At 43.2% G+C, this 26,695-nt stretch overlaps 1 protein-coding gene and 1 long non-coding RNA gene across 2 annotated transcripts in view; one reads left to right on the forward strand and one right to left on the reverse strand.

Annotated features, from left to right (window-relative positions):
* Positions 1-4,670: 4,670 nt before the first annotated feature.
* Positions 4,671-26,695, reverse strand: part of NRP1 (neuropilin 1) — a 134,675-nt gene continuing 112,650 nt past the window's right edge. Inside the window, 6 exon segments of the mRNA XM_002923752.4 lie at positions 4,671-7,530; positions 9,644-9,694; positions 12,117-12,213; positions 12,699-12,970; positions 16,845-16,982; positions 22,404-22,463. Of these exon segments, the coding sequence (XP_002923798.2) occupies positions 7,241-7,530; positions 9,644-9,694; positions 12,117-12,213; positions 12,699-12,970; positions 16,845-16,982; positions 22,404-22,463 (908 nt within the window). The 3' untranslated portion in view covers positions 4,671-7,240.
* Positions 23,200-25,149, forward strand: LOC105239536. The gene is made up of 2 exons (XR_858392.3): positions 23,200-23,591; positions 24,607-25,149. It is a non-coding gene; the product is annotated as an uncharacterized LOC105239536 (long non-coding RNA).

The following is a 26,695-nucleotide window of genomic DNA, read 5'->3' on the forward strand; positions in this document are numbered from 1 at the left end:
ATACATCATCTTAGAAATGCAAATGCCTTAAGAAAAGAACCGACATGGGGACTTCAAACTTAGAGTGATGCTTTCAGTTATTTTTACAATACACTTTATTTCTTCTTTACAAGGTAGTAAATATTCATTTCAATTTTGTTTAAAAATTTCTTCATTGTTCTCACCCTCAGGCTGTGAGAAATTGTAGGCCAGAAGGATCTCCCCTCCCTTCTTAGATGCTGCTGTGGGGTGTCTAGAACTCAGAGACTTTTCTTCCATTTCCAAACTGGGAGAACCTCAATACAGTCATTCCTTGCCCCCCAAAATCTTTTCCCTCTTGTCTCTCACTGTAAGATTCTTAATGTTAATTTTTACTGGATTAATGTTTTTGCAAAGTTGACGTCAGCTGCTTGTCATCTAGCAAAGACGCTGGAGGCGGGGAATTACACAGTTGCCTGCTTGCCGTGAGGGGAAAAGGAAAAATAGATAGTAAAACAAGCACATAGACCTCACTTCCCTAGCAGACACTCATAGTGACTAATCTCAGCTCCCTTCCACAGTAGGAGACTGGCTTTGCCCTTGCAAGTTGTGGCAGCAACACTTCCTCTTCTTGAGCACGTGTGTGCTCCCCCACTTTTGTCAGAGCCCTTAAAATTAGGGCCATGTTTCAATGCCAGGCTGTAACATGTAAGAGACAGTGAACAAATTTCTAGTCCTCTCTTGCACGGAGACTAGAAGCTACATGTTCTGGTTGGTATTGCAGAAGGAGGCAAACAGCCCAGATTTTTGTGTCACTGCTTGGAATAAAAGTGTCCCGCAGAGTTACCCCATTCCCAGTAGCCTTCGTGTAAGTAAAACAAATACCTTTATGTGCTGAGCCAGTAATACATGAGAGTTGATTTCTTGCCACTGCATAGCCTTGCCTAAGCTAACACCTGGCCCGATAGTAAAGTAAGATCACAGTTCTATACATTCCAGAGCATTCCTTTTACAATTGACATTGGTAACAAGAAGACCTTTCCTTCAGCTAGGGAGGTGGTTTAGAGGAGCCTTTAGGATGTTAGATCTGGGTTTGAATCTTGGAAATGTCACTTACTTACTAGTTGTGTAACATTAATTATATTTCTCAGCGTCTCTGGACTTCAGTTGTGTAACCTTAAATCATAATGCTGTTTTAAGGTGTCGAAGCATCTAGTAAAGTTTGGTACACAGTGAACATTCAGGAAACTGTAGTGGTTATGAGTGATAAGAAGTTGAGAAATTTATGCAAAGTAGATGCAGTCATGTGCTTGCTCATTAGTTATAGCAAACATATCTGATGTCATAGTTCTGTACGCTTACGGACCAGGGAAAAGATGGAACTGTGTCACTTCCTGGACCTCTCCACCCACCCAAACTTCCTAATCAATAGGTGAAACTAAATCAAAGGGCTAATTTGTTATTTGGATACTGGAAAGAGTATTTCTTCTTACAACTAATCGCAATTTAGGTGACTTAAATACATAGAGGGTTACAAGTTGACCCAACAAAAATTATGTTTGACTCCAAAAATAAGATCCTTTTAGATGGAAGGCTTGAATCACAGGACAAGAATTACAAGAAAGATCTAAGGATAATAGTTGAATCTTCTTTAAAGATATCACATATTCAAAGCCAAGAAGCGATTTAATCAACATTGATGATTTTTCAAAAGTTGGACAAACTTAGGGAAACGGTAGCCCTAATTAACAAGGGCACTGTTTCCCGACAGGATTACATCAAGATCATTAGCACTGCCGGCACTACACTCTGCGAGATGATGATGGGGCCCTGAAGACGGGTGTGGCATTAGCGCAGGTCAGAAATGACGGGGTGGGGGAGACGTCTGAATCACTGAAAGGAGCATTGCAGGGGACCAAGGCCTGCTTTCCATGTGGGCAAATTATCTTGTTCACACAGCACCAGGGCAAGACTCCGCACTTCTCAGGGGATAGCAGGTTCATTCCCAATGCAACACTCTGCTGCAGCAAGCTGGATTTCCAGCTCCACGAACAGGACAGTGATACACATAGGTATCGGCTATAAATGGTACACATTTCTTGAACTCCTGTATCATAACAGGCACCATTCCATTCAGCTGTACAGATGAGAGACAATCTTTCTGTAGAGGAAAACCCTCTTCAGGAGTCACTGTTTGACGACAAAGCTCTATGACCTGTAACAAGGACCTTAAGGAACAAGATTAGAAATCATCACAGAAGGATTGAATGGGATTCAGTGTAGTTTGACCGTTCAGGATTTTAACATCTTTGTAAAGGAGTAAACTGTGTGTGTTGAATAAATAAGGCAAGTTCATTTGGAGAGGAAGCTTCGGTTCTTCACAAACTGGTCCTCCTTTTTCTCCCTGACCACGCTCTGATGAGTGACAGAGCACTGAGCTCTGCAGCACTTTCAAATGTTTGCCCAGCAAAATACTTGATCAGCACTATTTCTTCACCCTCAGAAAAGCCCATGTGTAGATCCCTCCCGAGCAATCAGGCAGAATGGCCACAAAGTGCTCTGAGTGGGGTTTCCCATTTACTAATTTTACTGTCTGTTTTCCAGGCTGCATCATGCTCGGACTCTTCTGAAAAGTGCTTTGTGAAATTTGCAGGGATAGTTTCCCCAACTTTGAGGGTCTCAAAATAACCATTGGAAGCAAGGCACACTCTCACACTCCTGGTTCAGGGTAACTGCAGACAATGTTGGCCCTTCTCAAACCCAAATGGGTAGAAATACAGGTCATCGGGGTTATTGTTAAAATGACTCGGTGTGTCTGGGGTATGGCCTGAGATTCTGTAGTTCCAACAGGTGTCCAGATGGTGCCGCCATTGATGCCGATTCTTGGGCCCGCTTTGAGTAGCAAGGCCCTATGTGAGCACCTTGCAAGGTAATGCAGGGCTGGGAGGTGGTAGAAGCAATGGAAAGGGAAATGAGATGAGATACATACTGAACTCCTCACGCAACCTCCCTAAGCTTTGGCTTCCTCACAGAGCTGCTGTGAGGATAGCAAATGCTCTCAATAAAAAGAAGTACAATGACATGGCCATAGAAGATTCTCGTGAAGTGGAATTTACTCCTTTTCTCCTAAAATGTTAGGATCGGTTCGCCGGACTGGTATTGCTAACATGTTACACGCATGTGGTAATACGATGCTCTCATTTGTATCATCTTCCAATGTTTCTTTGGAACAGTTTTTTAAAAAGGTTATTTAGTCTGGTCTTGCCTGCTTTTGGTGCTCGGTTCTACTTAATTTGAGGCTCCCTTCACTCCCTTTCTCAACCCCCAAGCTGAAAAGCTGGTGAAGATCCCTTAGTGGATATAGTTTAGGGAAATGAGGGCTAATTCTTAGCAGAACTGCTTTTTTATGCCACACAACAGCTATAATTACCATTGGGAAGCAGAAACATGATGGAATGTTACAAAATCCATTTGATTTGCAAAAGGACCCAGTGTGATTCAGCCCGAGTGGCAATTAATAAGGTATTAGGGAAGACAGGAGATAGAACAATAAATAATTTTTATGCTTTAAGTTAAATGTTTCAACCCTCATGACACATTTAATTCCTGACTTTAGGAAGTATTGTGCAGTGATGTAGTCCATTTCACCGAGTAAGAAGAACCTAGCCTAGCAGCTAACCAGGGGTGAAAAACGCGTATGTTTAAGGCTTTCTCAAACCATGAAATGGAAATCATGTTACTCGAGGGCCCTTGGCAATTTTCAAGAAGCCTCTCTAGATTAATTCTAATAGACTCCTTGCAAGTCATCATGTTTTCTGGGAACATCCTTGAAGGTAGGTAGACTTTAAAACTTCAGTGAAGTGATTACCCAGCTCTGTCTCTCTCTGAGTCCTCTCTAAGCAGAGTCCTAAACATCCCCGCAAGAGGGAAAATATCCTATTCTTGGGTAAGTCTGGGAAGATGCAAAAGGCAAAAATGTCCAGAGAGAAGCAGGAATACTGATTCACTGCAAGAGCTGTGCCTAACAACCCACTTTTCAAGAAGTTCTTATGCTTTCAAATTTCCCTACAATCTGAAGATGGTAAAGAAAGAATTATGGGTCTGTGGAGAGTAGAGTTTAGTATAGGCCAATTTTGTTTGAGCCAGATTTGTAAAGGGTCCTACTCAGCATGCTTTGGCTTAACCCATCTGTTGCTTTGTTGTTACTGTTGTTGTTATTATTATTATTATTATTATTACTATTACTATTATTTTGGTCCCAGATGGAATTGGAATTTTCCCAAGAATTAGCAAACAGCCAGTTGCAATGCCAGGCTCCACTTTGCCTTAAGCCTACGTGTAGCATAGGCATGCACATAAACGCTATCAGTTTATTACTTGTTTTCTACAAGAACGAAACCCACCAAACAGATATTTGTGAATTTTAATTAAAAAAATATTTACCAAGTGGATTAGCGATAGAGCTTATGACACAAGATTTAGGGTTGAAAACTTTCCAAGTATAAGGCTAGATTCTCTATTCCTTATCTTGATAGTGCCCGATTTGGGTTGATTGTCTACTTTCAGGGTATGTCTTCTCAATCTTCTCTCCTTATTAGGATATACTTTTTCAAAAACAACTTTAAAAAATCTTGAAAGTTATCCGATGCTGGAATAATACCGATTTCTTTAACAATCACAAAGCTAATAGAATAAAAGCCATCAGGTGTGGGTATTTTATGAAAATGTTTAATTCAACTGTCTCTTTGGAATGTAGTAGTCATAGTTTGGGATTGAAATTACAGTTCGACTCTATGTGTTTTTATGCTACTCAGTGTGAAATACAAATGTCATTTAAAGTTAAGGCTTCGCTGTTCATTTTGAAACAACAATTTACAAGTGTCATATTGTCATAGAAAATAAAAATTTCTGTAAAAAAAATTTGCACAAAATTTTATGATGGTACAAAACATGAAGCAATCATATACCAGTAAAATGAAAACATTTTACTACAGAAAGTCTTATAGATTTCAATAAAGAAAAAATATGTTATTTTACACCTTTAAAAATTACGAAACAATCTAAAACAATATAAACTGAACATTTTGTAACACTGCCTTTACAAATTAATAACTTTATAAACATATAATTTTTAAATATATTTATCAGTGCAAGATACTTTAAAATTTAAAGTTGCAGTATCATTTTTCCTTGGCTAAGGACAACTTTAAGTCTGTTGCCTTAAAAAAAAAAAAATCAGGTCTTACTTAGTGCTTTCATCCCAGTACGATTCTAACAAGTGAATGAATGCCTCTGGGGATAAAAATCTATTCTTTTCTCATAGTGATCAATACTTTCCTGGAAACAAAAGACATCCTTAATCCAATTAAACCAAGATGAATGGACTGACCCATCCATGATGCAAATGTGACTCCCACAAATGTATCTGAATGGGACCACACAGCATTGTAAGAAGGGAGGAAAATCTAAAAGTTCTTCTGTATACCATGGCCTGATAGGAACCTTCTGAAAACAACCACACCTTCTTTGGATTAATTCACTTGCTGCCTGATAAGATATTTACCTCTCTGTGCTGTTGTTGGAGGCTTCCGTCTTATCAGCCCCACCGCAGGCTTTTTTCTTTGTGAGCCACTGGAAGTTTCTAGATGCATTCATTCAAGTCTCTGTTTTTTCAGGGTTGCTCCTAAATGGATGTTTTTAAAGATTTGTTTTGACTCTACTCGTTTTCTTTCTCCGTCTTATCTTAAAATACTTCACCCCAGGCACTCGGATTTATAGTCACTTTCCTAAATTAACTGTTCTTTCTTCCACTTCCCTTGTCTGATTCAATAGCAAAACAAGAAGGTTCTCAAGGGTCAGTTTGTAGATTTGGATGTAAAAATCTCATATTTTTGGATATTTGGAGAATTGTATTCAGTCCTTCCTTTGGGTCTCACTTGAAAGCCAATTAGTATTACCTCTTCCCTCAGCTTATCACTCTTTCTCTTAAATGTGAATGCTTCTATCACAGATCATTTTGATTGGAGCAGACAGACAAATGGTTTAAGGAAAAAAGATACTGTCACTTTAACCAGTTAACAAGAAACCAAAGTTAGACTTTGGAGGGCAAAGTTAGGAATTTCCCTTATTTATTTATTTTTAAACATAAAGTCTAGCAAAATTGTTTGCCATTACCAGCCGGTTAAAGCTGCAAGTTTCTTTTCTGGACAATGGCAAATGCTTAAGTTCTAAGAGAGAAAAAAGACAGAGAGAGAGAGGAGAGAAAGAGTTTACATTTGAAAATACATTCCATATGAAAGACCAATAAGAGAGAATATTGCAGCTTTATACAAAAGGGTCAAGAGACATGAAATTGAACTACGGAAAAAGCAGAGCAATTAAGCCACATTGCCAAATCTTCGGAGCCCTTGCCATCCCAGGGGGCTGACATCTCACACTAAAATATACTTTCTTCTTAGTCAGTGGGCCACCAGGGTTTGATTAAAGAGTAGGGCTTTCACCAGCGAGAAACAGAGCGGGTCGTTAATGTAACACAATGCGAACCAGTACAAACAAAAAGGCACTTGAGAGGACATAGACTAGCCAGTGCCAAGGAGTTTTCATTGCGGTTGCCAGCAGTGTTTGGTGATGGCACAGTTTCCTGTATGGAGTTCACAAGCACGAGGTTTAGTACAACACTGGAAAACATCAAGAAAATTTGACGGTATTGCTTTGTAAACAGAGCTGACACACGATACCGGTACTGAGGAGATACAGTACGTTCACATAAAACGTCCTAATCCTTCTCTGCCTATGCACGACGCGGGCAATTATACACAAGTACGGCTTCAGGAGTCCACTGAAGGGCGGGTTTTCTACTATATTCTGGGCACTGGGCTACAGGTAGCATGTCCGTCAAAAGGGCCCCACTGAATACACTTGGTGCCAGCATCTTGGATTTTGCACAGTTTCCAAAAAGAATCCATCAAAGGAGGAGGAGAGAGAAGGGGAGGGAGAGTCGAAATGAATTATTAAGTCATTCATACTTGGTCTCAACACCAGCATTTGATTATTCAAATGAAACCAACAGAAAAAAGCTGACTGTACATGATTCCGATTGTGAACACAGCGAACTCGTTCCTGTCTGTCGGCCATACTCATCGAAGCTCCTGAGAAAAGCCTGGCTCAGCGTCATCAACGCACTTCCCAGACTGGACAGTGAGAGAGATCAACAGTTCCCCAGCACGCTCAAGTTCTGACCTTCCACGTCAATTCTCCGACTTGTCTTTGCCTCCGTCCGCCTTCATGCCTCCGAATAAGTACTCTGTGTGTTCAGTTTGTCTTTTTTCAACTTCACGCCGTCCACGAGTTCGAAGTTGTAATTCTCCAGGGCAGACAAGTTTCTCTCTGACATGCCGTTGTGCCAACAGGCACAGTAGAGCACCACCCCACACACGGCGCCCAGGAGGACCCCCAGGGCGCTCATGGCTATGATGGTGATGAGGATGGGATCCAAGGTCTTCAGCACATTGCCCGGCTTCCTGGAGATGTTCTCATCGCCTTCTCCTGGGCCTTCATAGCCGGGGGTGCTCCCTGGGGGAAAAGCAAAATGGGCGCTGTGAGCACCGCCAACATACCAGATGAAAGCAGACAGAAGAACAGAGAAAAAGGAGAGCAAGAGCAAATCACATGCTCCACGTTGGTCTGTCCTCTCTCAAGGGCCTGTGGGGGTTCTGGAGTGGGGTTGGGCTCCTCATCACCAGGAAACACCCACATTTATGTCTGACTTGCTGGGAATTGAGGTGTGGGAGATGCCGTGATTCTGACACAACGGTGAGCACCCAGAGGCCACAGGTTCTGGGCAAACAGGGAGGGCAAGGTTCTAATCTAATTCAGGTTCCGCGCAGCCGTCATCTACACTAGACTGCAATCTGTGTTTATAGTCCCTGGTCGTTAAAGCTTTGCAAAATGCTTTGTCACACGTTTGGGTAGCGGACGGATTTCACCATGCCCCGTGCCTTTGCCTGCTCCCCACCCCAGACCCAAGGAAGCCTTCCAAGCTCCCTGCATGTCGCGCCGTTTCCAGTGTGTCCAGGCATGGGTCACACGCGTGTTTGCTTCCCCACACGTAAAATCTTCCAGTCAAACAGATTCCCCTGCCCCGCCCCGAGTCCACTGTGGTTTCATTCAAGAAGGACAGATCTTTCAGAACAAAGCGGATGCTTGCTGCTGACATTTAAAACGGGTTATGGCTCAAAGCTAGAGAGCGTGTCTGTGTTGTGCTGAATAGAACACATTTAATAATCAGCATCTTTGCAGATTGGTGGTTTCACTGGAGACAGTCATGCTGCTCTGCAGTTCCGTCACTGGGGAAATGTTTTCTTCAGAGTGGAACATGAGAAATTATTAACATGGGAGCTCTGAGCCTAATTACGTGGTACTAGAAATGAGACTAAAATGTTAATGCATAACATGCGTGGTGTTTACTTAATGGCATTCTGATCAACAAAGATTCCAATCAAAGAAAACTAAAAATATGAGACGCAAGTCCCTAAACAGAGGAAAACAAGCCTTGGGGCATATTAATATTCTCTCCCTTGAAACATTGTTTTGAAACAACCTCTAATAAAGTTTACATCTCAGTATGGGCTGCGTAACTAAGCCCAATGAGCCGCATTTTAATGTTATTAACAGCTTAGTACAGTGCCTCCTTATTTGTCTCTATCAAGTCCCAGACTGACTATGCTGGGTCCACATTTCTACCGGCCACAGGAACTGATGCTGACGGGCAGGACACAGAGCGGCTGGCAGCAGCTGTGAGTGAGGCTGGGGCCAGTGTCCAACAACCCACAACTGCTCACTGGGAGTGGTGGTGGAAGCTTCTAGACATAAAATAACATCAGGCAGGGCCCAACTCTGGTCAAATGTCCTGGATTTGATCACAAAGTAGTCAAGGAAAACACACATTTTCAGATTAATCAGTGTCAAGTCCGAGGCTACCACCCAGTTAACTGGGCTACTGAAGGCCAATCACTGCTCTAAGTTTTCAGCCTCCTCATCTGTGAATGGAGATCAACATGCCTCAGACAACATACAAGATAAGACCTGAAAAGTACTTGGGACATACTAGCTCCTCAAGAAATCCTCCCCACCATCGTCATCACTGTCTTCATTATCATGAAGTTAGGGTTCCCATGTAGAGGATGAGGGAACAGAAGGATCAAGCACAGAAGCTTATCCCAAAAATTGGGTTCTGGTCCTCAAAGATCATATCAGGATATCAACCAGACAAGAATTTAGGATGGTTTCAAACTACTGTATGAAAATCAGTGTCGGTCTTTGGGTAGGACATGGGCTTCCCTAGTTTCCTATTTCCATAGCTGTAAAGGGAGAGTGTTTCACCTGGTTATCTTCTAAGTTGTCCTCTAGCTCTGACAGGGCAGGGCCAGGACGAGCACGCTCCCCCGGGGCTCAGCCGCTCACAGCAGCGGGACCTGCCCCGCTGCTCCCCTAGATCTCCGGGTGGCTAAGAAGAGAGCCCTCCATGACAACAGTCCAATGCACAGCACCATGGGCAGAGATGTTTATTTTAGTTGAACTGCTTTGATCTACCAGTGCACTAGAGCTCTGGAAAGTTGCTTCATAAACATAATGAAAGCCATGGTGAGTTGTTTTTTTTTTAAATTGGTCAGCAAGATAAACTTACCTGTTTCATCAATTTTATTTTCTGGGTTCCTTTTATCCAGGTCTGCTGGTTCTGACAAGTCAAACAAAATTGAAAGAGATATTTGAACTGCCAACAAAATCCAATACACACAAACCACATAAACCCTTACACACACACACACACACACACACACACACACACTCAGACTAATGGTTCTGCTAGATTTCCTTGGGAATTTGTAGTGCAATCCAACCCCACCACCTAACTGCAGAATAATGGAGAGGCGGTGTCAAAGGACTAGGAAATTGGTGTCACATCGAAATCCAGCAAACACTGCTGTTAGCAGAGTGTATTGTTTCAGGAGAAGAGTGGAGTGTAATAGTTCTGGCATCTGGAATGTGGGGGAAAGCTGATGGAAACAGGAAAGAGTAGTGGGGTTGTGCCTTTGGCTACCATCTTGTGCTTTTTGTAGAGAACTTCTTCCTAAATTCGGGAGGGCTAGTTAGTTTTCCCAAATAGTATTACAAGCTCTTTGAGGCAAGACACTGTGTCCCCCAAAATAATAATAATAATAATAATAATAAAATAATAATTATAATAATAAAGTAAAATAAATAAAATCTCTGGAAGAAGCAGAGTCCCAGTAGCCCAGTGGTCTTGAGGAGAGGGCAGAAAGTTTCAGGTACTTTATTGACTGCCATATTCCCAACATTTATAACAGTGTCCAGAACAGAAATGGTGCCTCAATAAATATTTGTTGCATAAATGTGTGGATAACTGATAAATAGTTGATAGTCTCCTAGCATCCATAGCCAAGTATTCAAGGATACATATGTGATGACTCATTATACAATTGCCTTAGGCATCTTTTTACTGGGACAGCAACATAGAGTATTTTGATGGTGCTTTAGTTGTGACTTTCTGAGCACAATGCCCAGCAACAACTACAGCCATGTGGACCAGTCCCAAGAAAAGAAAAAGGCTCATTGAATTGTCTTATCCCTCATATAGTCACTGGAGCACCTGGATGCTGCTTTGCATACAGTACGCAGTCCGTTAAAACTTGTTGAATGGAATTCAATTTTATTTCTTTGTTTTCATTTATGGAGTTCGCGCTCACATTTCAAAAACCTCATTTTCATTTTGGCATAGGAAAGCAGTGGCATTGCACGCGCTGTGTAACTACATGAAATGCATATTTTAACAACAGTGTAGACTTGGGCATGGGCAACCTGGAGCGTAATCTCAACTGACATCTTAGGTCTTACCATTTCCTGTGAAGATCGGCTGAGTAGTGTGGCATTAAGTAGATTTCCTTACATAGTACAAAGAGGCAGATCTTTATTCACTGCTCTTTTTCCCCCAATTTCTTTAATTGACCGTATCAAATTATTGCCACTTTAGGGTTACATATATTCGATATATTGTATAATAAAAGCTTTGTAAATTGCTGAAATGACCAAAAACCCATTACTGCCAACAGACCTCCTTTGTCTTAAATTTGCCCAATAGGCTTATTCCATTTTGTTATAATTAACATCCTATTATATGATATATAGTAAAAGTTGAAGTGTAGCAAATGGAGCTTAAGACTAATTACTGTGCTATTACATTGCCATTAGTGATGCTATTTATAATTATACATCAAGAACCATGGAATACAAGTTGGTTTTCGACGTCAACTTTCATCCATATAGCAGACCAACACATACCATAAACTCTGTAATACTAAGCAAGGTCTCAAAATTTCATTTATTCTTTTAAGTTCTTTCAACTATTTTTTAGAGTCAGAAACATCTACTTATTTGTAATGAAGCAAAGAATTATGGCTTCTATGATTCATCAACGATGTAATCTTTTTTTTTTTTTAAGATTTTATTTATTTATGTGACAGAGAGACAGCCAGCGAGAGAGGGAACACAGCAGGGGAGTGGGAGAGGAAGAAGCAGGCTCCCAGCGGAGGAGCCTGATGTGGGACTCGATCCCGGAACGCCGGGATCACGCCTGAGCTGAAGGCAGACACTCAACGACTGCGCTACCCAGGCGCCCCATCAACAATGTAATCTTAATTAAGTTCACTGCGCTCAAAATTTTCAAAGACCTGCTGTTTTGTTTATACACCTAGATATTTGGGATTATCCAGATGTCTGAGTTTTCCACTTTTCATCAAAATGTTTTGGCATGGTAGATATAGCCTGTAAGCTGTGAGTCTTTCTTTTTTATCTTTTTTTTTGTGACTCTTTCTTTTTAGCTATGGTTTTTGGATTTCACATTATTTATATGGTTTTGCAGGTACCAAGCAGACACTAAATGAACGAGGTTAGGGAATGGGGTAGCTAAAGGTAAAACGACCTCGTTTTATGCCCTGTTGCACCAAAATATGCATTTCATATGATGTCTTACAGCCCACATTGAAATTCTAGGTCTAAATGAGCAAGACAAAGACCCTTGCATGAAAATCTTCATGCCCCGGGGAAGCATGTCACTGGCTTGTACAGCAGTTCATACTCACTTGCACAGTCCTCTTGGGAAATGTGGTTGTTAATACTAATGTCATCCACTGCAATCCCACCAAGATTTCCTTTTCCGATTTCGCCTTCAAAAATCACCTAACAAAATGAGATCATTTTCACAGTATTGAAATGTTCAGTCCCAAGTAGCAGTGTTTACAAATGCTTGTTCAGTTCAATCTATGGAACGTAAATTAAATTCATGAGATTTCACCTAAGCACGCGCTTTGCTCATCAATCTATATTAACTGCCTGGTGATGGCGTAAAACTTCTCCTAACACTCTCTTTTTATAATTCAAAATTTAAAACTGGGGAGAGTGGTGAATAAAAGGAATGTTCATTGTGACAGCCCAGAAATAGATTATAAAGTAGTAGCATTCTCCCCTCTTTTGCAGCAAACTGGTTGTATTCCTGAAATATGCTACTGAGGGTATCATCACTGCAGCAAAATCCCAGGTTTGGGAAACACCTGAAATAATAATTGGAATAATTCCCACATCTCATTTACATAATTTCCAAACTATCATCCCCATCTCCCATCTCCCTGAAGGAGCTGCCCTCCCACCTGGGGAAGACCGCACACCTGATAAAGTTTCAGAGACTTGTGGAGCAGGACCCGCCCTTCCTTCCAGTGGTCTCCTTGGTGTCCAATGGCCATCCAGACCAACTGATCATACTCTTCTGGCTTCTGGTAGTGCAGCTTGACCCTCAGTGTACCCACGTGCGCACCAGACATGTGATACCAGAAGGTCATGCAGTGGGCGGAGTTCTGGGAATACACCACGGGGCTCACCAGACGAGCCACTTTGCCCTTCTGGTTTTCATCCGCTTGGGAATAGATGAAGTTGCCATCACCTGCTGTGACAAAAAACCAGGTTAGGGAGAGTGGCCACATTTACGACCCCTTCATTGCTTCTTTCAAGCGCCATGACTCGGACCTTCTCTCCTGGGCTGAGCATCAAGAACCTAGATATGCAGTGGAAAGGGAAGGGTGTGCGGTTGTTGGGGAACTTCTTTGGCACCTAAGGCTGTGCTCCAAGCCTCTGTGAGTGGGTGTTTGATGGGGAGAAGGCTGTGAAACAGCACTAATTCAGGCACTCTGGATTTGGAAGGCATTGTCACATGGCCATGGGCGACGACCCCCATTGGCCTTTGCATCGTTGCAAGCACATTGAAAGCAGAGGGCAGACCTATTTTCACGCAACTTTAAAACAGTTTCAGCAGCACGGATATGAACACCGACATGACATGGAATAATGTAGATGTTTTCTTATTTATCATTTGAGCTGGGTGATGATACTTTGGTTACTATCACTGCTTGATAATAATAAACTTGCAGTTTTTCCAAATAATCTAGTGATCTTTTTCCTCCAAATTCAGATGATTTTTCCCTAGTTTATTTTAATGACTTATAAATTCCTTATGTGCACCTGAGAGTTTGAATCTCAGCTGCAAGTCCCACTCCTGTTTGATGTGGGCTTCTGGTTCAAGGAGAGGCAAGGTTGCATTTTTCAGGCTTATTAGAACGTGCCATTTTGGCAACGTAGAGACTTGCCGAGCTGCAAGGACTTACTCTTGGCTTTGCTTTTAATTACCCCCAGTGGGAACATTTCCTCCTGCCACCACCTGGTCTACACACACAACTCATGTTTCACTGTTTGCTCTGCAAATAGAAATACCTACTCTAATGCCTCACCTGATGTAAGTGTGAATCTGATGCTCGGGCCTCAGTGGGCAGCAGGATGTTTTGTTTGCTGCCCAAGGGGTTTGCATGTTTGTGGGGTACTTTTTCCCCGTGCACATGTGGGCACATCCTCGTATCTTCTTGCCTGTGTCCACAGGGTCCAGGTGGAAGGAGATGTGTTAGCCGGCAGCTTGCTTCCCTCACCTGGCTGCTTACATGTGATTGCACCAAAACCCTCTTAAGAAAACCAATGGGTGGGATAATAAAAGGAGGGTGGAAATGAAATTCACAGCTCCAGCGGCCTGCTCTATGCGGTCTTTACGGAGCGCCCCCTGTGGTCACGTGGACCCAGTGGCCCTCGGGGTTTGCTTTCTCCCACTCTTTTACCAGATGGTGGGTCCCTATCTGCGTGACAGCACCATCTCACTGACGGGAGTAGGGTCTCGGTCCCCCGAGAGGGACAGGTAAAAAAGGCACCCATCTGGCCTCTGTGCCCAGTATCCCCGTACCTAGGGGAAAATACTGAGGTTAGAGTTGCTGTAGAGAGGAAGCACATTGCTGGAGCCCATGAGGTTTATTCTGGCTGGTCAGAGGGCAGGTGGGAGAAAGGAGGAGAAAACTGGACCTGGGCAGAGGGAGGAAGACCGCTTGAGAAATCTCTCCTGACCTCTGTCCGGACACCAATGTGGTCTTTTAAAAACATGCTCCTGGCACTCACCTGCTCGAAGCTTGTCAGAGGCACCATTACCGTTACCGGGGCTACACTTCTTCACGCGGCCCCCGCGGCGGCACACCCCTGCCGTACCGCTAACTGCTTCACACATGCCCTGCAATTCCTCCTCTGCGTCCGCGCACGCCAGTCCTAGCCCAGACTCTCTGGGACAGAACTGCTCTCTCTGAGCCCCCATGTCATCTTTCCCATCGCCGCTCACCCCCGCCTGGGGCCTCTCTCCCCCTGCACCGTAATCCTTTCCCGCCTGCAACTAGACCCTGAGCTCCTCAGGGCAGCCCCCCCCCCTTTATTCCCGCATCTCCTGTGCCCGGTGCGGCATCTACCAAGTAACAGGTCTCCTCAAATAACACTTGTTCAACGAACCGGGAAGATGCCGGGTTTCAGGAATCCTCTGTAAGGAGGTACATAGCTTCCCTCTTAGAAGTCAAATGCAGAAAACCAAGTGGGATTCCTTCCAATAAATACAAAATGAACAGCAGGATATGTTACCTAGATTGCGTTAATTTAAAGAAATCTCCGTGTCTGATTTGCAAACTGCGGAATACTGTCTAATGTCCGTCTGTGCGCATGTGAGCTGCGCGCACGGCTCTTTTCATCTAGTTTTCTTTATGTTAATAAGTTCCTGCCTTTCAGATGTCAGGCTCACCCCTCTCTCTCAGCAAATGCTTGTGTTTCTAGTGCTGTAGGAGGCTTTTTCTCCTCAGAGCAGACCTCACACCACAGCCAAGTAAATCTGGGTGTCTGGGAGAACAAAAGAGACAAATCCTTCTGAAGGAATCACACTTTTCAGCTGTTACTCTACGACAAGCCCTCCTTTTCTGATACTCCAATCCATAAAGCGTTGATATTTTTCCTTTCAGGGGTTTTATCACAGTTCTGGGTCAGGAACTCTGTCTTCATTTTCTCAATTAGCACTTTACTTCTGCAAGCCTTTTAGCTTTTGTCTCTGGCTAACATAGCTTTTAACCTCCTTTGTGTGTCAGATCCTACTGAGCCATTTTGCTTTACTTTGCATCAATTTTTCCACCATTACTGCCTTCATTTCAGCTAATTGCATTTGGTTAATTTGATGCCATTTATATGTACAGTGCCATTTACAGTCAAAGTATTTTAAGTTTTCTAAAACTGCTTGTCTTAAGATTCAATTGAAAGTGTCTCAGAGTTGAAGGAGTCCAATTTTATCCAATTTCCTTGTCATTCTCATTAGGCAAAGAGGTAGCTGTGGTGGAAGGAGGCCAATTCAACCTACTTAATGGTTATATTCACTGGGGGGAAAAAAGTGAACGACAAAATGGGAAAGGCATGAAGTGCCCTCTGCCCATCCATTGGCCCACTGACCCAGTCACCCAAAGTCCCAGCATGGGGGAATTTTGCTTACTGAGATTTCTCAGCAACAGCAAGTGGCCCTCTAGGGTATCATTTGGTAAGCCACCGCTTGAGTGAACAGTCCTGTAAGTTTCACTGAGTTGGGGAGAAGTTCCCCGGTTGAGTGTTTGTGGTGAGTGTGTGGGAGCATGTGTATGTGTGGGCGTTGTGAGGACAACCGCTGGATCTTTACACAGCACCTCGAGTTGGATGACAAAAGGACTCAGAGGAAAGCAGGTTGGCGGTGAATGAAGAGTTCACTGGAGTGGCTGTCAGCCCCCAGTGACCCCCAGCTCATCCCTCTGCCACTAATTAATCTTAGCAGGAAATTAAGACAGGAGGTGGGGTGGGGAGGGGTGAAGTTTCCACCCGCTCAGAAAAAATGGGCCAGATTTACAATCTTCCTCAAAAGAATAAGAATCCCACCCCACCTTGTTCCACTTCTACGTCGAGGGTCAAGAGTGAGTGAGTATGAGGCTCACTTATTGTTTCTTAGCTGCAAAACAAATGAGAGGACATTTATCTGGATTTGCTTCAAAATAATCTGGAGTCGGGGTGCTAGAGGTAAAATAAGGGTCCTGGGATGTGGTGCTTGTTGAAGCATACAGGGTTCATGTCACTAAGCCTTTTCTGCTTTTGAACGTATTTGAAATTTCCATGAAAATGGTTCAGGAAAAGTATAAAACAGGTACTTTTTTACACAACTTTGCCCAGTTTGCTCTTTTTCCGAGAGGCAATCAGTTGCCAGATTTAATCAGCCTTCTCTGCTACCAGGCATAGGAACATCTCTTCTAGGAAAGGAGATCTTGGTAATTCCAGGAAATGAAAGCACGCGTGAATGCTTGGGGGTGTTTTCTAACACCCCTAATCTCACAGACCCCAGAAACTCTCCATAGTAACACCTTCTCTAATTCAAAGAAACAAGGGCGCAGTGAACTCTCCGTTACCTGTGTGATCCTGAATGGGTCCAGTTTTGCTGGTCAACACACTCCACTTGAGCTGCACGTGATTGTCGTGTTCCCAGTGACAGAATGTCTTGTGAGAACCCCAGCCAAATTCACAGTTAAAACCATATGTTGGAAACTCTTCAGTGGGTGGAAAGGAAAAATAGAGACAAGCAGAGAAAGACAAATTTAATCATTTAGGTCAGAAAGGCCCTTAATTTGCTCACGAAAGGCACGATTTATATAACTTAATGTCTGTTTGAAAATTCTGGGAAAGCCACAAAACCCAGGATTACCAGGAAACTCAAAAGATGCATGGAGATGTCAAAATGTTCAAAATCACGTTTTGGATTTTTTTTTTTTTATCCATCTTTAAAAAGATTATGGACTGCCCGTCAAATTGGCTTTACATAAAATTGCTGGGAAGGTTCCTTTCCAAGGCAGATGTATTACATCTATAACATTCTCCCTCTGCCCACAATATTTAATATGAAAGATACTATGTTCTTGAGGATGAATCCTATACATTGATATCCACCAACGAGAAGAATCTTAAGTACAGATTGACCCATGAACCTCAAAAGTCTAGAAATGTGACTTGGCTGGATTCTGGAGGCTATCTGTATTCTCACCACACTGGGAAATGCCTCAGGTCTTTATGTCAAATCTCTCAAGCGTTTCTTAAGGTTATTTAGTCTCCTGTGCTTTGTATCAGGTCAATTAATTTTAAGTGTAAGTTTCTGCTTTTTTAGTGAATTTTGAAATTTGCATGTAAACTAAAACCCTCATGCAAGTTCACGTAGAGCCAAAGCAGTTTTAAAGAGCTGTCCACTTAAAAATTTTTTAATGTTCAAGCCAAAAATGTTTCCTTTGGAATTTGAAAAGAAAGTATGAATGTATTCTCAGGAATGATTTGTCTTGTGTGTTCTACAGGGTGCTATTTGTGTGTTTTTTTAAGCCTCTATAGCTTTAGTTTTTACCCCCCACCACCTTTTCTTTTAGAAGTAGCTTAACTTTTTAAGTATGAAAGAGATGAAATCACTGTGGCTTGGAATTTGTTTTCAGTAGACTGAAGCTCTTAATTAAAATAATCCTAAAGATAAAATTCTCGTGCTTTGGTCAGTCCTACTCCTCCCCCCATATAAAATTAAACACCCAAAGCAGCTGTTTTCTCTAATGAAGGGAGGTCACTGCTTCTCCTTGAGTTTAGGTAATCCACAAGATGGCAGCATTGAAACGGAGAGAAAGGTGCCTAGGGCATCTTGCCAGTTGATCTTGAACAGGTCTCAAAACCATTCGTATGTACAAAAAGGGAAGTATAGTAACATACGGTGTATTAGAATCAGGCTGAGATCAGATCTTGTTTTGATCTCTTTTTTAACTTTGTCTGTGTTTAACATGACAGGGCCTGTGTGCTTCCTTCAAGGAGCTTGGCCTCCATTGTCTGCTCCCCCACTTTAACAATGGCGGGAGGGATTTTTATGGGAAGATTTACTGAATAGATAAGATGATTTACTTTGCATTTTTTGTTTCCAAGGAACCCTTTGCAAATGCTAATGTAGAATTTTTGGGGCGCCTGGGTGGCACAGCGGTTAAGCATCTGCCTTCGGCTCAGGGCGTGATTCCGGCGTTATGGGATCGAGCCCCACATCAGGCTCCTCTGCTATGAGCCTGCTTCTTCCTCTCCCACTCCCCCTGCTTGTGTTCCCTCTCTCTCTGGCTGTCTCTATCTCTGTCAAATAAATAAATAAAATCTTAAAAAAAAAAAAGAATTTTGGAAGGAATTCACCCTATGCATGTCAAAACGGAGCAGGATTGGATTCTCCCTTCCAACGACAATGAGACCTCCCAAAAGGTGTGTGGGCAGAGCTCGTTGGGGAAAGCCACTCTAGCGAGCCAGCCACATGACGAGTCTAAGGCGTGCACTTTCGGTGAGTGCAAAAGGGCTGTATTTCACAGCTTTGGTGTCACTGGAGAGATATATGTCATGTCTCGTCTTATCATAACCACGAAATAGGGCTTCTTAAAGCATGAGAAACCTTCTCCAAAATTTACCACACTTTTGAGCAGCAAGATTGAATTATGCAGATGAACTACAGTCAACTGAACAGTGACTGGGTGGTTGAGCAACCTTGGATGTCAACACCCAAGAACCTGGAATGTACTGTTGCATAATCTCCTGTTAGAAAATGTTACTATTGGAAAATGTTAATATGTGTGTGGTTTTGGGTTTCCTCCTTAAATGTAGGTTATAAGATGTGCACATGCAGGAGGCAGCAAGCTATTAGAGCGCACACATTTCTGGTTGCATTTCTGGCGAATACATTAAATTTATCGTATAGTATAGAAACCACACCATGCATTATTTTGGCTCTTAATATTCTGGTGATATCATAAAATCTATGAGTTTGGATGTGTTGCTAATGACCAGGACATAGGATGACCTTGTTTGAAAGGAGGACTCAAGCATTTCTGCGGCTGCCCTGAGTGACGGGCTATGTTGATCTTCTCATGTTTTCTCTGATCCTATGACTTAAACAAGGTGATTGGCTCTAACCTTTTGTATTTTACTGTCCTTTCATCTTCTTGTCCCAATCATATAATCTATGACAATCTTGTTAATTTAAAAGAAACATTCTTTTTTTTTCTTAATCCATGCATATGGTGGGGGTGGGGTGTGGAGTGAAGATGTTGACAGTTCAGGCCTGGCCAGAAAGGCTACGAGACACATTAAACACACATATACATTTAGAAGGAGGAGAAAGAAAGAAAGAAAGAAAGAAAGAAAGAAAGAAAGAAAGAAAGAAAGAAAGAAGGAAGGAGAGGAATAGAAGAGAAAAGAGGAAAGAGAGAAAGAAATAGAAAAAAGCAAACTGATGAATGAAGTAAGTATATAGGACTAGTGACCTTTCAGTCTTCAAAATATTACCCAGGCCCTGTGGCTGCACAATTCTCATTAAACTCATTGGGAATAATCTGGCTAAATCCCTTCTTGACTCTTAAAAATAGCAGGAAACAATATTCTGAACTTAAAACAAATTTATAGCTGCCGTGCGCCAGCCCCAGCTGTGCTTGTGGAACCTATCTTGCCCGCATTTGAATCATTAGTACCGTATATGCACAAGGATTTAATTTTGGAATCCAATATTCAAAACTTCTTTTGAGGATGTTAACTAGCTTACTCTCGGACAGGTCTTTCAGGCCAAGTGAGTGGAGGTGCTTAGGCCCATGCAATCATAGGTCACCAATCGACCCTGAGATGCTCTAGGAGTGTTTGAAGAGCCTCAGAGCGTGAGAGGTTTCAGCAGGGGGAGCTGGCTGGAAAACGCAGGCAGAGCATTAACAGGCTCTGATGCATCTGATCACAACCCAGACAGTGTATGAGTATTACATGCCCACTGAGTTTATGATATTGATAAGAATCCTCAAAAATGAAATCTTAAGACTCTGCTTGAATCTATAATGGCTTCAGCAAAATCAGATTAGATGAAAGTTTAGGGGTCCAATTTGCTGCTTGTAAATATGCCCAAAGAATCTGAAACCTGCAGAATAGCGTGGATCAAATTACCAGAGAGGTGGGTCCGACCACTGGGTGAACACCTCAAGGTTAGACTTGGCCTCAGACTTGATGCACACGCAGGGCCTCGTGAACTGTTCTGAACACTGGCTTAGCCAGAAGGTGACAATGAACAGAACTCCTCAGAGAAGGTCAGACAATCCATTATCCACAAAGACCGGGAGACAGATTCATGACTTAGGCAATGGAAAAACCAGAAACCAAGGTGATTTGTAAAGGACTCTGGGCTGATGGTGGAAGTCAAAACAGGAGCAGACCCCCTCTATCAGGAAGTCCTGTTGTTTGACATGAACTGGTTTAGATGGTGGTGGCCACAGGTCTTCCTGCTTCGGGATTTGTTCATCTGTGCTCTGACCGTAGTACACTCCATGGGATGGCTGGCCCTTGATCTCATGCCCAAACCACATGTGTTCACGCAGTCATTCCTGACCTATTATCCCACTTTGGAATCTGGAGTATACCTTTCCATTGTCTCCAGAGCTGTTGCTCAACTTTCAGTTTTTCAATGATCCCTAGCTCTTTGATAGGCAAGAAGAGAGAAGAGATGAGTTTGCTGGCAACTTCAGAGGGGTTTTAGTTAAGTCTCCGGCAAGAGAAAAAACTAACAGGGCAGTTAACATGTTTGTTAGGTTACTAGAACTTCGGTTTGTCACCTCAGCCCTCTTCCCTATTACAGGGGGTCCCAGAGAGCCAGCCAGGGGGTACTCCACAGAGAACCACCCGAGAAGGCCCAGGACCCTCAGGGAAGGCAGGAAGCACGTAAGAGGCCGGACTCCTGAGGGTCCGTCCTGGGTGGCGGCCCAACCCCTAAAGGCCATAGCTTATACCTCGGCAAGGTGTCCTTTGGACTACAGTGTTTTTCTGAATTTAGGGGAACAGACACTCTTCTGTTTCACCTTTCGGTAGCTGGGGGTGTTTGAGCTGTGGGGTCACAGGAATTCTGTCAACCTGAGCACGCCACAGGGAAACTCGGGGTTAAGTTCAACAGAAGAGAACTTTGCTTTGCAGTTTAATCAGGTCAACGGTGACAGCATCCTTTAAGGAAGCATACTAATTAGAGGAGCCCTTTCTACTTTCTGCCTCGCTGGGTAGTGTCACACTGTTGAGGAAACATTGATATACACCACACGCCCCATTAATAAATGACTGTGGAGGCCAAGGCTCAGTGAGCTTCGATAAAGGAAATGGGAGAAACTGGAAAACTGACCTGTTCACCTTACTCTAATGATTAAAGTATTTAAAACCTCTGATTGCTTGCACTATTTCCCTTGGTGTGTGTCTGTGAGGAAGAATTTTACAGAATACCAACAAAATACAAAGGGGGGGAGAAGGCTGCCATTTAACTGCTGCCTGCCCGGCCCCTGGTAAACAGCAAGCCACGGGTTTGAAAAGTCATTAGGCTTTTCTATTCATAAAAGGGTGAGGAGGTGCTGCTCCCCAGGGCGCCGCTGTCCCCGCGCACAATCACAGCCGTGGTTTCCAGCACCCCATTCGTGGCACGCCCACTGGAAACGCTGTTGTCAAACTGCCAACTCCGTGGCAGGCAAAACTGACAAACTTTGCCTGTCTCGGTTTTGCAGAATTGTGATGAAAATAAATAGTCAGGCTGCTGCCTGTGAGATTTCCTTCTCCTGGAGTTTGCAAACACAGTCCATGTCCTAGATGTGCTGCATTAAACAAAGTATGTTACCCAGTTCCTTCCATCGAGAGCTGGGATTGTCACCATTTGGCAATTACTGATGGGGAAGGAAACCACTCCCTGCTGCATATACATGTGGATGAAAGGAAAGCAATATTTATGGCTCACGCTTGGAGACCAGATGCTGCGTGGCATCTCTCTTCTAGGACTTTGAGAGAAACTGAAACCGAGAAGCGAGGCAATGCGTGACTTGGGGGCTGGGGGGAATGGGGGCAGAGACGTACGGGAAATCTACCCCATTTTCTGTTTTCTTTCTTTCTTTCTTTCTTTTTTTTTTTTTGGATACCTGATTGTATGGTGCTGTCTATTATGGTTGGCTTTTCTGTGGTCAGCACGGTGGTACCGCCTGAAAAACAAAAAAATAGTACCATACAAAAATCAGAAAAAGGAAGCATTGTGGATAATACACAGTCAAGAAATGCCGTATGCTGAGCTGCATCTGTTGGAGAACGTTTTCCATAGAAAATCCCTCCTTTAATTCCGCCTGTGGTAATTGTTTTACTTAGATTTTGCCCACACAAGATCAAGTGCAAATAAACCACACTTTTTTACTCAATGCATGTATCCCTAAGGCATCCAGGCAGTATGAAGAGTGTGAGACTTCCTTCCAAGGGCATTGCCTGATTCCCAGGCTAAGCGTGCTACACAACTGTAACCGTGAAAAGCAAAAGCCTCCACGTGTCCTCAGTGACTTGGGAATTAAACTCGACCTGGGCCCCTGAGCTTCACATAGTTTCCCAAGGTCTCAGATGTGTGCCTTCAGGGGAGGCCCAGGGCTGCTACCCACGATCTATTTTAAAAACTGAAGGTTGAAGTGGGTGGCAGCAGTTCCTCCTTTCTTGGGCTGCTGTAGTTGTGTGTTTTTCCCAAGGACAAATATTCTGCCCAGCATGTGATCTGGGGAAGCTGCAGAAAAAGGCAAGAGCAGAAGCACTGCCTCACAGGCCCAGAGCACTGGAAGATGACACGAATAACCGCCTGAGCACTGCCAGCTTCCCATTGGCTGCGGTGGACTTGGGGCCTCCTGGTGAGGGAAACACGTGACAACTTAGCCTCACCCTCTTTTGTTCCGCATCTTGGCACTTCCATTTTCTGCTCCTCCTCGTTAAACCTCTGGGGTCTTTTTGTTTGTTTTTTTTAAGATTTTATTTATTTATTTGACAGAGTGAGAGAGCACAAGCAGGGGGAGCAGCAGAGGCAGAGGGGAGAAGCAGGCTCCCCACCAAGCAGGAAGCCCAATGCAGGACTTGACCCCAGGACCCCGAGATCATGACCTGAGCCAAAGGCAGACGCTTAACCGACTGAGCCACCCAGGCGTCCCTAAACCTCCGTTTTAAAGTAGTGCTCTTGAACTTGCCAACCATAAAAATCACCTGGGTGCCTGTTAAACCTGTGGTTACCGATCCACTTACCCTCACTGAACCAGAGCCTTCACGGGTAGGCCTTGAAATCGGAACTCTGGGAAGCTTCTCAGGTGAGTCTTAGAACCCGCTAAGTGTGGGAAACACTGGTTTGCTCTTGATGACTTCGGTGTTTGAGAAAGCCCTTCCTCCTTACGTGTATCTGTTATGGTCAGAGATCATCTGTTTGTTGCCCCAAGAGAGAAAGCCCTGAGCAGACTTGGGGGCTGGGCACGGGGTGGGCTCATGAGGATCACGAAAAGCTTTGCAGGTGGTTCTAAGGTACCACTGTACACCTTCCATTAGTATCGTTCAGTCAAGACCTGTGATCATCTCTATTCTGGCCAGGCCCTCGTTTCACCCTGCAGCTTGCACAGATCAGAAATCATCCAGATTGTGAATCAGAGAGCCGAGAAATCGTGCTCTTGGGATGGGATGAAGATTTTGGAGCTAATCGACTGCAGCACCAAGTCATATACCCTCGCTCTCCCAGTAAATATGCTGGATGAGCGGTCACACGTGTGCGTGGCCTCCATGAGGCAGGCGCTAGGAAGAAGGAATCATATATATTATGGGTTAAGAAGGCGAATCTATAATGGCAGAATTGGAGGGAGGCCAGAATACATTAGTGTTCTGTTCCCAGTGGTCTTACGGGAGAAAGACTCAAGGTGAAAATTCACTTTTAAAACCAATATGCATTATCAGTTTTGTTATAGGTTGAGAGCCAAATTCTGCTGTTGGGTACACACAGATCCAATGTGAAATTTGGCCTCCTGGTGCCTTTGAAACCAATTGTATTATCTAATGACTTCAAAGGCATTTGCAAATGAGTAACTTCAGGGGTGAATTTTCACCTTGGCAAGCAAGTACAGGAGAGCGAAATCTCTCCTCATTTCCATGCGTTCGGTACAGTTCACCTGGAATTCAGTGTTGTTTGTAAGTAACGAGCATTTTGCTAAAATACTTATTTCCCACTGTATTCAAAGCGGTCACCCCAGGAGGAGAGATTAAAGGGACACCATCTGTGTGAAGGAACCAAACACTGCTCGGGAGAGAATTCATCCTAATTTCCACCTTCCCTCCTCTCAGGGTTAGAGTGAAGATGCTTTCACTTTGGCTCCATTACCCTCAACACGCCAAGTCTGGGGCTCTGACGGTGAAGCCTGGGACAGAGGGAGCGAAGAAGGTGCAGGGCTGTGTGAGCTCTTCCCACGCGAGAGGATACCTCAGTGACGGGAGGCTTTTGCTCATCACAAAAATGTTTACATATGAGCACAACCTTTCTCAGAGAAGGATAACCCACAGCGCCGTAAAACAAAATAAGTAAAAAGAAAAAAAAGAAAAAAAACAAAAACAAAACCCAAGTTGGCCGGTAATGCAATAAATAAAGTTGAAACATGATATTCCTTCTGAAATCACCTCTTCTTGATGGGGGTGTGGAGTGGGCATTAACATGACCTCTGGAAGTTCTTAATATATGTATGCATTTATAGAAACATTGAGACAAATAGGCTGGCTTGAGAAAATGACTGGTGTTTTTTTTTTGCCACGGTAATATGTAAATTAAAAAATTAGAACTTTTTCTATGTAACCAATAAATGATTTTGAATGCTGTAGATAAACTACAGCCTTGTACTTTGAGAGGACTGTCAGTGTTTCCACTATAAATGACCCATTTTCTGTGGTGTGTTACTCGTTGCCATACATAATTTGCTCCAGGCTAACATACTTGCCCTGTTTCATTCAAAGGCTTTAGTTTCAATTGATTCAGTCATGAACTGATGCAAAAATGAGAAGGTTGGTTGTTCTGATATGAGGAGTAAATCTGAGGCTTTGTTTCTAATCAATATTAACTGACCACTTTAGGGTTTATAAAGAAAAGAATCCTCTCCACAAGAGGGAATTGAAAGGGTATACTGTGATGACTATAGTCTTTCCTTTTTATGAGGAATTTCACTACGGATGTGTGACAGGGTCTACAAAAGGCCTGGGGTCTGTGGCAGGGTGTTTACAAGCAATCCTGGGAAGGTTCCACAGGACCTGGTTCACAGAATGGTACTCTGTTCTTAACACCAGCTGTAGGGTTTTCAGCTTGAACTTGACATCTCACAAAGAAAATGCCTCTGCATTAATTAATTTTTGTGGCTTGTGGCTACTTACATACAAGATTTGTTTTCAAAAGCCCATGGTAACATTTATTGGCCCTATGACTGTAAGCGATTATCTGAAAATTTGGAGGGAGACAGCCTTAGGAGCTGGGATTTAAATGGAAACCCAGTTCATGGTACTAAATTTCTGAGCTAGATTTGACCCCTTATTCTATCTGAGTGCCGAGCTCTCTCACTCCTTCAGAGGAGAGCTTTTGAAGTAATTGGAAATGTACTGTGGGACGTTTTCTTGCAGATTTTACATTAATGCATTAGCCAATAGCATGGCACTGTTACGAAGTTACATGGTAACGCCTTCAGTTTTGTCCATGGAAATTAATTATGTGGGCTCTCTGAGTCCCTTCTGGGTAAAAATACAGACCTGCAGCCAAGGGCTCATGTTTAATCTAAAATGAGAGTCAGATGCTAGATGAATTGCATTTTGACCCAGGTGGCAGTAAAGGTCCCACAGTGCCTTTGGCCACAATAGGGTGAAAATCCTACAGCCGTGGCCCATTTCCAAGTGGTACAATCCCATTTCCCCACTCGTGTAATATTTCCTCTGCCATTCCAAGGAGAAGAGAAGGTCACTTTCTAGCTCTTAGGGTTTTAGAATGTTATGGAGTAATATTCTAAATGAATTAGGGAGGTAATTGGCACACACCATCCCTGATACATTTGCTAGTTGTTCCCAATGTAAAATAACAACTAATTCTGCCTTTGTAAATTTTAATGTAACAGGATTTACAAAATCCTCACTTAAAAGCTGCACTTCAAATCTAAGCCCAATTTCATCAATTAGTTGGGTAAATGTCCCGCTCAGCTCATTTTACCCTTGTTAGAAAATGAAAACAAACGTTCCGAAGTGTGTGGTTATGTATGGGTCATGCGTGTGTTATGGGGGCGGCGTTTGAGATGAGGATGAGGTGAGCACATGTAGCCATGGTGGAGACATTCTTATTAAGAGCATCCTAGCCCCTGGCTCTGAAAATGGCTCGATGGTGGCAGGACAGCACGAGGGAAGGACGATG

This window comes from Ailuropoda melanoleuca, chromosome 15, assembly GCF_002007445.2.
Source record: "Ailuropoda melanoleuca isolate Jingjing chromosome 15, ASM200744v2, whole genome shotgun sequence".
Taxonomy (NCBI): domain Eukaryota; kingdom Metazoa; phylum Chordata; class Mammalia; order Carnivora; family Ursidae; genus Ailuropoda; species Ailuropoda melanoleuca.